Source organism: Monodon monoceros, unplaced genomic scaffold (assembly GCF_005190385.1).
Source record: "Monodon monoceros isolate NGI ecotype Baffin Bay Population unplaced genomic scaffold, NGI_Narwhal_1 Super_Scaffold_3, whole genome shotgun sequence".
NCBI classification, from domain to species: domain Eukaryota; kingdom Metazoa; phylum Chordata; class Mammalia; order Artiodactyla; family Monodontidae; genus Monodon; species Monodon monoceros.
Genome location: NW_021703780.1, coordinates 51,254,519 through 51,269,778, shown reverse-complemented (window position 1 = coordinate 51,269,778; position 15,260 = coordinate 51,254,519). Strand labels below are relative to the sequence as shown.

General features: G+C 42.9%; 1 protein-coding gene across 1 annotated transcript in view; it reads left to right on the top strand.

Moving 5' to 3' along the window:
- The first annotated feature begins 1,342 nt into the window (after positions 1-1,342).
- The window catches only part of DYNC1LI1 (dynein cytoplasmic 1 light intermediate chain 1), a 40,999-nt gene continuing 27,081 nt past the window's right edge, over positions 1,343-15,260 (top strand). The window contains exons 1-2 of the mRNA XM_029243730.1: positions 1,343-1,556; positions 1,750-1,823. Of these exons, the coding sequence (XP_029099563.1) occupies positions 1,411-1,556; positions 1,750-1,823 (220 nt within the window). The 5' untranslated portion in view covers positions 1,343-1,410. The remainder of the gene's footprint in view (positions 1,557-1,749; positions 1,824-15,260) is intronic.

The following is a 15,260-nucleotide window of genomic DNA, read 5'->3' as shown; positions in this document are numbered from 1 at the left end:
ATAAAGACAAATATTTTAAAGAGTTTTGCTGTAAAAGGGAGGAAAGAAATATAGCAGTAGCTGGTGAAGGAGCAGGGTTAAGAGAAAATGATCCAGTTGAAATCAATAAATGATTATATAGCGAAAGAGGGGGGAGAATTGTTGGAGCACAGTGGAGGAGAGGAAATGAAATCTACTGCACAAGTGGAGAGATTGCTTTAGTGTAAGGGTATGGATTATTTGTCTATGATAACTGGTAGGATAATTGTTATGACAGTGCAGGCACTGGAAGGGGGTATATGGGTTAGTGGAAATCTGTGGAAGTTCTAAGTCTCCAAGTAGGGGGAAAAAAAAAGAACACGTAACAAAGGATTAGCAGTCAGAATGACTTTGGATTTCTCAGGGACAACACTAAAATCTAGCAGACAAGGGGTCAAGGCCTTGAAAAACCTAAGGGAAGATAATTTGCCACTTAAGAATTCTACACCCAGGCAAACTATCACTGATTGCCCTCAGGCTTCTGGTAGGGTTGCAAATGTGAGACACTGGCAGGATACCGCAGGGCAGAAAGAGCGGTTACTGCTGTGTTCCTTTACTCAAAGCCAAAGATCTTGCTGATCAACGCTTTTCCTATAGCTGCAGCTCTCTGGATTCTAGCAAACATCCCTTCCTTTTTCCCCTTCAGCCGTAAATCTTCCTGCTGTTGCTAGCCGCATCTCCTCGGATCAGTCACACCTTTGTAAATAGTTCCTTCATTAAGCTTTCATCTGGGCCTTGATTGAATACACAGGTCTCCAAAAGTGTAGCCATACACTTTTATCTCATAAAACTAATGGAGAAAGTTCTCCACTAAGATAAGAAAGAAGACGACACAGGAATGAGGCAAAGAGAATCTGCAGAACAATGGTGAAAGGAGATTTCAGGATTAAATTAGGAATCTCTTTTGTATTACGTACAAAGAACAACCAATTCCAATTGCAGCAGGCGGGACGGCAATGAGAGTGCAGGAATTCCACACCCGCTGCGGGGTTTGTGGACCCGACTGAAGAGTGGGAGGGAGCACTGTTCACCTGACATACCCCAGCGCGCCCAGCTGCAGCCTAGGGCTGCGGAGGCGGTGGCCAGAAGCGCTTCAGCCCGCTGAGCTCAGGAAGACTGGGGCTGCAGGACGGCGTCCCGCCGAGCCACCGGCGCACGCGCATTTCCCCCCTTCGCCGGCCGGCGGCCTGCTGCGCAAGCGCAGCTCGCCGTCTCTCGCTCCGTCAGTCCCTGCAGTGCCTGGGCCCCACCCCCGCAGGCCCCGCCCCGCTGCCGTGCGCCGAATGCTGCATATCCGGGTTCTCGCCTCCGCCTCCGCCGCCGCCGCCGCCTCCGCCGCCGCCTCCGCCTGGCTCATTCAGCTTTGCTGGGAGCGGTGTGTTCCCGACTAAGATGGCGGCTGTGGGGCGACTGGGCTCTTTCGGTTCCTCTCCGGCGGGATTAACCTCGACTTACACGGGCGGTCCCTTGGCCAACGAGCTAACCTCGGGCAACGGCGGCGCCGCGGCAGGGGACGACGAGGACGGGCAGAATCTTTGGTAAGGACCGCACCCTTCCCCGGTCCCCGCCGGCACCCCCGGGCCGGGGACGCCCCGGGGTCGCGTGCCCGCCGGAGCTCGGCGCCCTGCCCAGGCCGCCGCGTTCTCGGCCGCCCCCGCCCGGGCGCGCGAGGCCGGTGCCGTTCCTCCCGCGCTGGGCTCCAGCCTGAGCGTGCGCCTTGTTCCCCGCCAGGTCCTGCATCCTTAGCGAGGTCTCCACCCGCTCGCGCTCCAAGCTCCCCGCGGGGAAGAACGTGCTGCTGCTGGGTAAGTGCCCCCACCCGCTCCCCCCTGCGCGGCCCCCCAGCGTGGCCTGGGTCTGTGTCCGCCCGCCGCTCTCTGGCTCGCTTTGTGCGGACAGCCGGGGCTGCCTCCGCCCCGCCGCCCGACCTGTGGCTGACAGCTGGGGGAGAAGGAGAACAGGGACCCCTGCCCCGGGACCTGCAGGGACCCGCCCTCCCCTGAAAGTTTCTCCTCCCCTGGGTGTGTGGGGTTGGCCCTGACAGCTTCCTCCGGGAAGGACAATGCGATAGCCCCATCTGAGAGATTCTAGTGGCTTGGGGTTTACCTAGAAAATAAGGACGTTTTTTCTTTCATGACAAAAATTGGTAGCAGGAGGCTCTTCGCGACAGCTCCAGTGCAAATGGCATGCTATCAATATTTAATAGCCGGCTCTTTGTATAATTTACAGAAGCTAGAAATGAGGCCTGGTGTAGTCGTGATAAATGTAATTATTTGATTCAGCTTTTACGGGTACAGTGGCCTCGTGTTGCAGCTGTCTTTTTCACTGTCACTTATAATTCTGAAATTTGTAAAGTGCAGTAAACGTTTACCTTTCTCGTTCAGTCCCTTCGGCCTGATGGGTGTAATAATGAGAAATGGTCTAACGTCTCAAATCTCCTGATCTATATTCCCTCTGCTCTCTGGAAGTTATGTATTTTGTTTCTTTACTGACTCTGGGGGTGGACGTGGAGAACAATTCACAGGTTCACATTTTTGCAGGCTTAGCTCCAAAGTAACTTAGAGATTTCTTTCATATTCTTTGGATGTGAAAATTTGAAGTTTGGCTTATAGGATGATCGTTGAATTTTAAAACTTTGGTTTTGATGTCTCAAGACTTTTTAATGTTCATTTAAAAACAGGAGGGGAAACAAAGAAGTCAAATGATACTTGTCAGGGTCCGCTTTTAATGGGAATGTTTAGATAGAAACAAATCATTTTTCATGAACTCTTGACAGTCTACAGTATATGATTCTTGGCGTTATTTAAAGTTACTGGAGCTAGTTGAAAAATTAGTGTTACCTTTTTTTTTAAAAAATATGTATCACTTTATTTATTTTCATTTTTGGCCGTGTTGGGTCTTCGGTGCTGCGCTCCGGCTTTCTCTAGTTCCGGCGAGCGTGGGCTTCTCATTGCGGTGGCTTCTCAGGCTCTAGGCGTGCGGGCCTCAGTAGTTGTGGCACGTGGGCTCAGTAGTTGTGACACACCAAAAAAAAAAAATCAAATACTGCCATTGTAAAGATAAGTTTCCTGAATTTTGTTTTCATTTTATAAGTTCCTCCCAATTATTCCTGTGCATTAGATGTTAGTTACATGGTTCTGTTTTTAGTGAAACAAAAGTGACAGTTTTGTTCATTTCTTTTTTTTTTTTTTAAATAGATGTTCATTTCTTAACGTTCCTAATTTGCACTGAGGTTGCACCATGCTTTTTTTTTTTTTTTTTTTTTGCGGTACGCGGGCCTGTCACTGTTGTGGCCTCTCCCGTTGCGGAGCACAGGCTCCAGACACGCAGGCTCAGCGGCCATGGCTCACGGGCCCAGCCGCTCCGCGGCATGTGGGATCTTCCCAGACCGGGGCACGAACTCGTGTCCCCTGCATCGGCAGGCGGACTCTCAACCACTGCGCCACCAGGGAAGCCCTAAATTTCCTTTTATATAAGCTTTTTTTTTTTTTTTTTAATTTATTTTATTTTTTGGCCACACCATGCAGCACGCAGGATCTTAATTCCCCAACCGGGGATCAGACGTGTGCCCCTTGCAGTGGAAGTGCAGAGTCTTAACCACTGGACCACCAGGGAAGTCCCTTATATGAGCTTAATAGTTCATAAAGCTCCATCTAGTATCAAGTTATACAAGCTTAAAATTAAAAAAAATTTTTGAGTACTGTTACTATTGGGATTTTCATCAAAGTCCTTTTCAGCTTTGGAAAAAGCTGATAACAGATTTTTATACTGATTACATAAATAGGGTTAATTTTCTAGAATACCTCTGAAGATTTCTTAAAGACATTTTACCATCACATATTACGGCCGCATTCAGTTTATGCTGGTAGAGGGGAGAAATAGAGAAATAGGGATTGTGGTTTTCTTTGTTATGAGTTTGAAGGTGCTAGGCAGGAGGATGCTTGGCCCTAATATGTCTTTCATGAATTACGGTGATCTCTGGAGTCTCATATTTAAAAAACCAAATCTGAGACTATAACAAGGTTTTACATTTCCAACAACTGTATAGAATAGGAACATTGATCAAGGCTTAAGTACCCCAAACACAAATTGCAGTTTAACTTTACCTTGCTACACGGCCTCCCTTCCCACTGCCTGTGGGTGAAAGGGGTCAGAACTAGCAATGTGTGCATGTGTGTTAGCCATCCTCAAAGCATTTTCATACGAATCTTAGTTTGCTTCCTCTGTCCCCCTTTCCCCATCCCCCCCAAAACCTGGGAGATAGATGTTAACACCAATTATAGATGAGGTGCTGAATCTTGGAGACCTGTTCAGTGAGTTTTCTGAGGTCACACAGCTGTAAAGACCCTGCCTTCTGTGACTCTGGCGTGGTTTTCCAACTTGATAGAAGTCCCTTCGAGGGAGGAAGTGCCACGTACTCTTCCTACTGCATAACTTTTTTTAAAAGGCCATCTTTGAGTAAAAATACTAATGATTATTTTAAAGTAAAATCCAAATATTTGTTGGATTCTAGGATGTAGCTTAATGAGGGACACGTCTGTTGCCATGGCATTTGTGTTGAAGCAGTCATTTACTTACTCTACCCGGGCCTGACCCCTAGTGAAACCCAGAAACACTATGGCATTAGCATTTAACCATTGTTTCATGAAAGATTTTGCGAATGAACTTGTTTGTTCGTAATATTAAAAGGAAAATCTTTTTTTTTAAATATTTATTTATTCATTTGGCTGCATTGGGTCTTAGTTGTGGCACGTAGGGTCTTTCGCTGTGGCGCGAGGGCTTGTGGGCTCTGGAGCGCGCGGGCTCAGTAGTTGTGGTGCGCTGGCTTAGTTGCCCCACTGCACGTGGGATCTTAGTTCTGACCAGGGATCAAACCTGTGTCCCCTGCATTGGAAGGTGGATTCGTAACCACTGGACCACCAGGGAAGTCCCTAAAAGGCAAAATTTCTTGTGCATGTGTTTTAAGTAGGATTTAACTTATAAATGGACCTTTTAAGAACTGTTTTTTCCTCTTTACCCTTTATATTTAATCAAACTTTACTACAGTGATGGTAATTACATGTATTTCAATAGCTGTTTTTGAGGGCACTTTCTCCATACCTTGGTTACTTAACCATGTTTTGATAAGAAAACTACCTAAGGAAAATAACAACAACGATACTTAAAATTTATAGAGCACTTACCTGTACCAGCCACATAAGGATTGTTTACATACTGTGATTATCCCCTTAAAGATCAGGAAACAAACACAGAGCTGTTAAGTAAATTGCTGTGAGGTTACATAGCCAGAAAGGGGCAACATCAAGATTCTGAATTGTGCGGCCTGGCTCCACTGGACTGTCTCTGCAGGAAGAGAGCTTTCTTTGTAGGAAAAGCAAAAAGATGTCTAGCAGTTATTAAGGAATTTTATCTGATTCTCTGTGATGTAATCTGTCTCACTGCAAAAAAATCTCACTGATAAAAGATTAATTGAATTCATTGTCGGTGAAGATACATATGTAGCCCTGGACCCCAGCACAGTGCCTGGCTTACAGATAAGACATCAGTATAACTTGCTGATTTAAGGCCAGCATGAATTAATGAAAACTAGTTGGTCCTTCCGGTAAATCATGTAAGCCTCATTTTTCTCATCTGTAAATTAAGATATTTGGATTTAGTCATCTCTTAAGTCTTATCTCTTCTGACATTCTGTAATTATTTCTAATTGTAAAGCTTGTGAGTTGTATATTTTTAAAGAAATGTTTTGAGAACATATTGCAATTGGATTTAAATTAGTAAAGTATTTCTTTGTGTATGTGGGCTGTTTGATTCCACTCAGGGAAGAAATCTCGAGTCTGCATTTTTCCCTGAAGGTGATAATTCAGGATAGTGTGCAGCCAAAAAAACCCCCACAAAATACTGAGCATCATCAGGAGTAAAACTGGTTTCTATTATGTTTGAATTATTGCAAGTAGGAAACCTCAAGATATACACTGGACTAGAGATCTGTTAAGAGAAGTAACTTGTCAAGTAAGTGAATGGTTTTCTGTGTGAGGACTTACTCTAAAAATAATGAGATTGTTCAGTCAGAAACTTAATTTTGGGAGAAGTTGGGATTAAAGATCCCCAAGGTTATATGACTTGTGGGAAACACAGATTTTTATCAGTTGATGCTGTTTTCTGGCATGATTGGTTATGGGCATGTGATGCAAGGAATAGTGGTACCACATATATGATACTGGACTGGTAATTTTCAAAGGATTAAGGAAACTATTGCCTGTTATGTGTCACTACTGCTAAAAAATATGTTTTTGAGAGTCCAGTGGCATATTGATATTTTATGATGGTCAACAATCTATTAAGGCCTCATAGTAAATAATCCAGGCTCAGTGAGCCATAATGGTCTCTGTTGTAACTACTCAACTCTGCCCTTGTAGCCCCCAAAGAGCCATAGATAATCCATAAGTGGATGGGTGTGGCAGTATTTAGTAAAATTTTATTTGCAAAAACAGGCAGCAGACCAGATTTAGCCTGTGGGCTCTTTGTAGACCCTTGCTTTAGGCTATTACGGGCATCAATTTTATCAGTAAGCACAGGTGCCAGTTAATAGAGGTTTCTGGTTAATGGAATATGATGTTTGGCCCCTAATAGGTGCTCAGTAAATAAACATTGGATGATTGATGACCAGCTTTTACTTTATTCCAGCTAGAGGTATAGATTCAATGCAGGTTTAAGAAATGTCAAGAGTGGTTCATATATTTCCCCTTAGTGCTGCTGTCAAAAACAGAAAACAGAGCTGGAAGAGCTACAGGTGTCAGCCAATACAGTGGTAAGTCAGCTGGTGTGAAGTCCATGTGAGAGAAGGTCAGCAAAAGTACTTTGAAAATGCAAAACACACAGGAGCTTTGAGTTAGGAAAAAAAAAAGACCCAAGTTCAGCATGGGACTGTTACTATTGAGTGACCATGGACTAACATTTTGGGGCCTTATTTGTAAAGTCAGGGCAGTGGCTGTTAGACTGCACAGGTAACCTCTTTATTTATTTGTTCATCAAGCATTTATTAGAACGTGCTGTGCAGAAAATGCTCTGCTGGGTCATCTGGAGGAAACGGGGCTCACTAGGTCCCTGCCCTCCAGGAGCTTATAACCTTCTGTGGGGAAAGACTCAAAGTATATAGTAAAAAAAATCAAATGTCAGTCTGAAATAATTGCTAAATAGCTTACATAAGTTATTATGGAAAGGGTGGTATCTGAGTAAAATTTTGCTAAGTAGGGTGGGGAGGAGGACACTGCAGGACTAAGGGAACGTGTTGCTGTAGCTAAAAACCTGGTGAAAAGGCCTGGGGCGCTCAGGTGTGGAAGAGTCCTTAACTAGAGGCCCCCAGGTGTGGGAGTCAGCCCTTCCTACCATTCGAAGCTGTGGGATTGTGGGGCAAATTACAGCCTCCTAACAGATTCTTTCATAGTTCCTGGGATTAAAAGAACTGAAAGAAATTATGTGTAATATACCTTCCTCTTAAAATTAGTGTTCACTATTTTAAATTATAAAAGTAGTACATGTTTCTTGCCAGAGAGAGAGAGAAAAAAATATATGAGGATAGGAATGTTCATTTTTTCTATGTGTATATTTGTTTCTTAAACAAAATAGGCTCATACCTTGTGTTTTGAAGTCAGATTTTTTTTCTTTATGTATCAGAGGGGTTTTTTTGTGTGGCAGTAGATATGGATTTCTTCCCTTTTAATGACTGAATAAAATATATGGTTCTATCATAATTATAAGATTGGTAAACAGATTATTATTGTTATACCCCGTTTTCCACTTGCCAAATATTATCTTTGGGATAAATTCTTTTAAGTTGAATTGCTGGGTCAAAAGTATATATATTTTAAGTCTTTTTGTATATTACTAAACAGTATTTTTGGAAAGCTGTACCATTCTACATTCCTACCATCAGTATGTGAAAGTACTTGTTTGTCTAGCACTATTGCTGACACCAAGGATTATTCATTTTAATCTTTGCCTATCTAGTAGGCAGGTTAAAAATTGGCATGTTAATTTAAAGGCAGTTTTATTGTACAATATATATCATGTTTGTTAATTAAGAACTATTGCATTAGTGTGACTTTGACCTTCTGGAGCATAGGAACTGTTAATAACCATTGGATCAGCACTTGTTGGCTTTGGTGAATGTTTACTGAATTAAACTCAGTGGTTTTCAGATCATGTCTAGTCAGGCTGCAAGAGTGAGAGAAATGATTTTAATGTGATGTGGATTGCTGAATGATGATATTCAAAAGTGGGGAACTGATGGGGTGGGAGTATCATATATTATGCTTGTTACTTGAGTGTTGCTAGGTGCTTTACTGTGTAGCATGTTCACTGTTTTGGAGAAGAGGGCTTTGAACCCCAGGCTACACAGCTGAGCTAGGATTCAGGGTTGGTTTTGTCTAACTTTCCACTGTATGTGCACTCCTTGACGTATTGGAGGGAGGTAGTCTTGAGTCACCGGGTGCAGATGCTACAGCTGGTTAAGTTTCTCCCTGCTCTTGCCGGCTGAGGAAAGGGAGGAGATGCTCTTTGTGAGATGGACAGCAGATCAAAACCCCCCACCCTATCTGGGTCATCAGATAACTTCTGGAAGGCCATGCAGAGGGTCCAAGCCCAAAAGTACCTCCAGTGATGACTCCTCATGGCTCTTGTCACCAGAGCTTTCAGGTAAAATAGGATGATTTATTTTATATCATACAAAGCCAAGTCAAAAATGTTAATTTTACAATGTTGGTATCTTACTTGGGTAAAGAAGGAATATGGCAGGTTAGAATTCTCTCTGTCATGATGCTGTGGACCATAAAGTTTCCTACAGAAGTGTGGAAGTGTGAATCAAAGGTCTGCATAGAAAGCAGGCATCAGGCACACAAACCTGTGCTGAGCAAGAAGAGTACAGTGCTTCAGCTTTCCACAGTAGCAGGAAAGGAAACTGGGAGGAAAGGGAGGCAGAGTGCTGCTTAATTTTACCTTTTGTCATCCCTGTCTGTCGTGAGCTGTGGGGGAGAAGACTGGAAGCTGCTCCTGATCAGTGACAGTGATAATAGTGTGGAGGAGCGTTGCTGGATTTAAATCCTGACCGACCCTTCTTTAGCAAATTGCTTAATCTTTCAGATTATACTGTTTGCCTTTTAGGATTATCCTGAGGATTGTATGAGGTAATGTTTGTAAAACACTTCAAACAGTGGCATACATGGAAAGTGTTCAAGATAGCTGTTGCTAACGTATTGTGTGTACTTAGTGTTCTGACTGCTCATTTTCATGATTCATGTTTTTATGTTATCTTTTTAAAACACTGTTGAGGTGTTATAAAAAATTTTTTTCTAGTGTATCACTGATCAAGGAGGTATGAATTGTAATAGTCAAAGAATTTTAAATCCATCACTTCAGAGATTTGTCTGGATTTACCTCCCCCTCTGTTTAGAAGACAGGGAGCAAATGGAAATACCTGACTTGTCTGGGTTCACACATCTTATGGTGACAGTGTTATAGTTGGAAATCACATCTCCTAGATCTTCACATATTTAATTCATTAATTAAATTATCATTATAAAGTTTATGGACAGTACATTGTATTGTTGAATTAGATCTTTTGAGGACATAAAACAATATCATGAGCACACCTTTACCTCTATACTGTTTTGGTGACTTTGTGTGGAGTTTTTCTTTTGTAATCAATTTGGTTTTCAAATTTGAGCTGAGAAGTGAGAGTTGATGGCTGTTACTGCTTTATGGTAAAACCGAAGTTCTTTTAAGTGCTTGGATCCTCTACTTGGTTCACTCACAGAGAGTGACTTATTTGAATAGGGTTCAGACAAGTAATTTGAAATACAGGCTTATTTGCTATGGAGAATTTCATTGTAATTGGATCAACAAATCTTTCCTCCTTTTGGTCCATCCACTAGGACAGGGTTTGGCCTATAGACTGTTTTAGTATGGCCAGCAAGCTAAGAATGGGGTTCGTTTGTTTTTTACATTTTTAAAGAGTTGGAGGGGGGGAACTAAAGATAAATATGTGACAGAGACCTTATGTGACCTGCAAAGCCTACAATATTGCTATCTAGTCCCTTACAGAAAAAGTTGCCCAGTGCCTGGATGAGGACATGAAAATAACTTTAATAGAATTTGATCTAATGAGAAGTTACGTTTTTTTTAAATTTTTATTTTATGTTGGGGTATAGTTGATTAACAATGTTGTGTTAGTCTCAGGTGTACAGCAAAATGAATCAGTTATGCATATACATGTATCTATTCTTTTCCAAATACTTTTCCCATTTAGGTTATTATAGAATATTGAGCAGAGTTCCCTGTGCTGTACAGTAGGTCCTTGTTGGTTATTTTAAAAATAGTTGTGTGTACATGTCAATCCCAAACTCCCAATTTATCTCCACCACCACCCCCCCACCACCGCCTGCCTTTCCCCTTTGGTAACCATAAGTTTGTTTCATTCTGTGAGTCTGTTTCTGTTTTGTAAATAAGTTCATTTGTATCATTTTTTAAAATTTATTTATGGCTGCATTGGGTCTTCGTTGCTGCGCGCAGGCTCTCGTTGTGGCGAGCAGGGGCCACTCTTCTTTGCGGTGTGCGGGCTTCTCATTGTAGTGGCTTCTCTTGTTGTGGAGCACGGGCTGTAGGTGTGCGGGCTTCAGTAGTTGTGGCTCGCGGGCTCTAGAGCACAGGCTCAGTAGTTGTAGCGCGTGGGCTTAGTTGCTCTGCAGCATGTGGGATCTTCCTGGACCGGGGCACGAACCCGTGTCCCCTGCATCGGCAGGCGGACTCTCAACCACTGCACCACCAGGGAAGCCCCTTGCTGAGTATTCTTGGTTGTAGGTTCTTCCCTTCCATCACTTTCAATATATTATGCCACCCCCTTCTGGCCTGTGGAGCTTCTGCTGAGAAATCAGCTGATAACCTTATGGGAATTGCCTTGTATATTATTTCTTTTAATATTTTTTCTTTGTCTTTAATTTTTGTCAGTTTGATTGCTATGTGTCTCAGCATGTTCCACCTTGGGTTTATCCTGCCTGGGACTCTCTGTGCTTCCTGGACTTGGGTGACTGTTTCCTTTCTTTCCCATGTTAGGAAAATTTTCAGCTATTATCTCTTCAGATATTTTCTCAGGTCCTTTCTCTCTCTTTTCTCCTTCTGGGACCCCTATAATGTGAATGTTGGTGTGTTTAGTGTTGTCCCAGAGGTCTCTTAGACTGTCTTCATTTTTTTTCATTCTTTTTTTCTTTATCCTGTTCTGCGGCAGTGATTTCCACCATTCTGTCTTCCTATCTGTTCTTCTGTCTCATTTATTCTACTATTGTTTCTTTCTAGTGTGTTTTTTATTTCAGTTATTTATCGTTTATTTCTGTTTGTTCGTTAGTTCTTCTAGGTCTTTGTTAAACATTTCTTGTATCTTCTCGATCTGTCCCTCCATTCTTTTTCCAAGATCTCGGCTCATCTTTACTATTATTACTCCGAATTCTTTTTCAGGTAGATGGCCTATCTCCACTTCACTTAGTTCTTTTGGGGTTTTATCTTGTTCCTTCATCTGGAACATTTCCCTCTGCCACCTCATTTTCTCTACCTTACTGTGATTGTGGTTTCCATTCTGCAGCCTGCAGGGCTGTAGTTCTTCTTGCTTCTGCTGTCTGCCCCCTGGTGGATGAAGCTGTCTAAGAGGCTTGTGGAGGCTTCCTGGTCAGAGGGACTGGCTGCTGCCCTGGTGGGTGGAGGTGGGTGTTGTCCCTCTGGTGTGCAGGGTTGTGTCAGGGAGCGTGTTTAGTGGGGAGCTGTGTGCTCAGGAAAACTTTAAGTATTAGCCTGTCTGCTGATGGATGGGGCTGTGTTCCCACCCTGTTGGTTGTTTGGCCTGAAGCATCCCAACACTGGAGCCTACAGGCTGTTGGGAGGGGCCATGCCTTGGTGAGAAAATGGCCGCCTCCAGGAGGGCTCACGCCCCTGAGTACTCCCCAGAACTACTGCTGCCAGTGTCTTTGTCCCCGCAATGAGCCACAGCTGCCCCCCGCCTCTGCAGGAGACCCTGTAATACCAGCAGGTAGGTCTGGTCCAGGTTCTTATGAGGCTACTGCTCTTTTCCCTGGGTCCTCATGTGCATGAAACCTTGTGTGCGCCCTCGAAGAGTGGAGTTTCTGTTTCCCCCAGTCCTGTGGAATTGCTGCAATCAAACCCTGATGGCCTTCAAAGCCAGATTCTCTGGGAGCTTTTCCTCCCATTGCCAGACCTGCAGGCTGGGGAGCCTGATGTGGGGCTCAGAACTTTCACTCCTGTAGGAGAACTTCTGTGGTATAATTATTTTTCAGTTTGTGGGTCGCCCATCCGGTGGGTATGGGATTTGATTTTATCGTGATTGTGCCCCCTCTTACTGTCTCATTGTGACTTATTCTTTGTCTTTGGATGTAGGATATCTTTTTTGGTAGGTTCCAGAGTTTTTTTGTTGATGATTGGTCAGCAGTTAGTTGTGATTTTGGTGTTTTTGTAAGAAAAGGTGGGCTCACATTTTTCTACTCTGCCATCTTGTCTTGGAAGCTCTAGTTATGGTTTTTTTTTTTTTTTTTTTGCTGTGCCCCATGGCTTGTGGGATCCTAGTTCCCCGACCAGGGACTGAACCTTGGCCATCAGCAGTGAAAGCATGGGATGCTAACTGCTGCACCACCAGGAAGTTCCCTGATTTGTTTTTAAAACACCTTTAAAATATGCCCTCTTTAAGAAAGCCTAATATAGAAATGCACATTTAGATGAACTATTTAGAGAATAATTTTAACATCATCACTAAAGAGTGCTTTGTAGAAGGGCTTTCATCTTAGTCTGTTTAAACAGGAACTCTCTGCTTGTACAGGTATATGTTTACAGATCATTAACTGTTTGGCTGGCACACTTAGTGTGTCTGTTTCGCTGCCAGCTGAAGGCTCAGGAATTGAAGATAAAACTTTCTTAAAGTTCATAGATGTTACGTAGGTGCATTCTTTCAGCATTGTTTGAAGCCACACAGGCCCCATTGTCCTACTTGCCACTCTAAAGGTATATTAATTGGATAGAATGAAGTATGTATGTAATTTTTACTTTATTTTACTCATACTGTTAGGCTCTGTGTTGTGTTTTCCAAAAATGACTTGGAATTTAATGGCTTTTGTTTATTGAATGGTTAGGCCATTAAAGATGATTTTTAAATGTCCATCAATTCAAAACATAGGCATCCTGAATTTTAACATTTTTTGATCCTTCTAATTGTATAATAGAATAAAGAGAAGGTTCATGACAGACTTTTTAGTATCTTCAAACTTAGTTCAGCTTGGCTGTGGCAAGGCAGCTGAATACTGACAACTCGGTACAGTGACTAGAAAGTTTTCCTAAGTTTAGTGAAGGAGGTATGTTTTATGATCTGTTATTGATGAGAGGGAGCCGCTTGAATTTTATAGGTATGAGTGATGAATTATTATAGTGGATTGTGGTAAAGGCCCAGGATAAGCAATGACAGATGAGGTATAGTTATGAAAACAGAGACTCCGTGCGGTTGTGATTAAGAGATAAGAATGTTGGTAAAGGATCTTCTGTGTGTAGGACAGGTGCTGTAGAGTGAATGAGTCCCCTCAAATTCATGTTAAAATTCTGACCCCCAGTATGATGGCACTAGGAGGTGGGGTCTTTGGCAGCTGATCAGGTCATGAAGGTGGAGCCCTCATGAATGGGGTTAGGGCCCTTACAAAGGAGATTCCAGAGAGCTCTCTCACCCTTTCTGCCATGTGAGGACACAGTGAGAAAACTGTCCCTCACCCAGGAAGCCAGCCCTTACTAGACACCAAACCTGCCAGCACTTTGATCTTGGACTTCCCAGCCTCCAGAACTGTTAGAAATGCATGTCTGTTGTTTAAAGCCACCCAGCCTATGGTGTTTTTGTTATAGCAGCCCAGAGAGACTAAGATACGGTTTCTGGTTTTGGCGAGCAAGCAAGCAAGTACCCGTTAAGAATGGGATAATTTCTTTCCTGTAAGCATCTTAAAAGCAAGGACTTTATATCTTGCTTACTGTTAAGATTACTTGCCCAGAGAATATTTGTTGAAAGAAGGGGACAGACGTGACACACTGAAGGAAACACACAAATAAGCTGACACACTACAGTGAAGTATATGACACACTGAAGGAAACACACAAATAAGCTGACACACTACAGTGAAGTATATGAAGTGTGTGGTATGTTGTGGAAGTACAAAGGAGGGTGCTTAACCAGACTTCTGGAGTAAGAGAAAGCTTCTTAGAGGAGACTAAACTGAGACAGGAAGGATAAGGTAGGGTTCTCCCAGGTGCAGTGAGGGGAGGGGAAGAATGTTCCAGAAAGAAGTGAAAGCGTGTGTGAAGATTTAGAGTTGAGAGAGCAAGGCCTCTCTGCTGCACTGGAGGAGGTTGTGAGTGGCTGGAGCCTAGCGTGCAGGTGGTGGGACATGGTGAGAGATGGGCAGGAAAGGTGAGGGAGCCTTTGCAAGGGACATTGGCCTTTACAGTTTGCCCTTTACTGCGAGAACAGCAGGAAGACCCTTGGGGTTTTTTTTCTGACATTTTATGAAAATTCCCAACATATGGAAAAGTTGAAGGAATTTTACAGTTAATATTCATATACCCAAACCCAGATTCTTCCATTCACATTTAACTATTTTTGCCTTATCATATGTGTCCCACCATGCAACTATGAAAAAAAATGCATTTCAAAGTAAATTGCAGATGTTGGTATATTTCCCTTTAAATACTTCAGCATGAATATCATTAACTAGAATCCCTTTCAGGGTCTTAAGAGGGAGAGTGGCATGATTCAGGAAGATCACTCAGCTGCAGGGTACGGAATGGATTAGAGCGTGGTATGAACTTGGTGAATGTTCACTTTTGAGTGGTATGTTTATATAGTGAGAGAAGAGAACTGGGAGGCCGATGGGTTAAGACAGAGAGAAAAAGCAGTCTAACAAGTAATGTGGTTGGAAGATGTGTATAACCCTAGAACAAGACTATATCTTTGCAAATACCTCAGATGAGATTTCTGGAAATAGTAGGTAACAAATGAGATTTTGTTTACAGAGTATGTCTTCATTGGCCTCTGTAGACCTTTCAGGAAATCTGTTTTCAGATGTCTGCATTTGCCATCAAGACAAATCATGTCAGAGTTCATTTAGGTGTAAAAAAAAAAAAAAAAAAAAAAGTGACAGCAACAGAAAATGGTCATT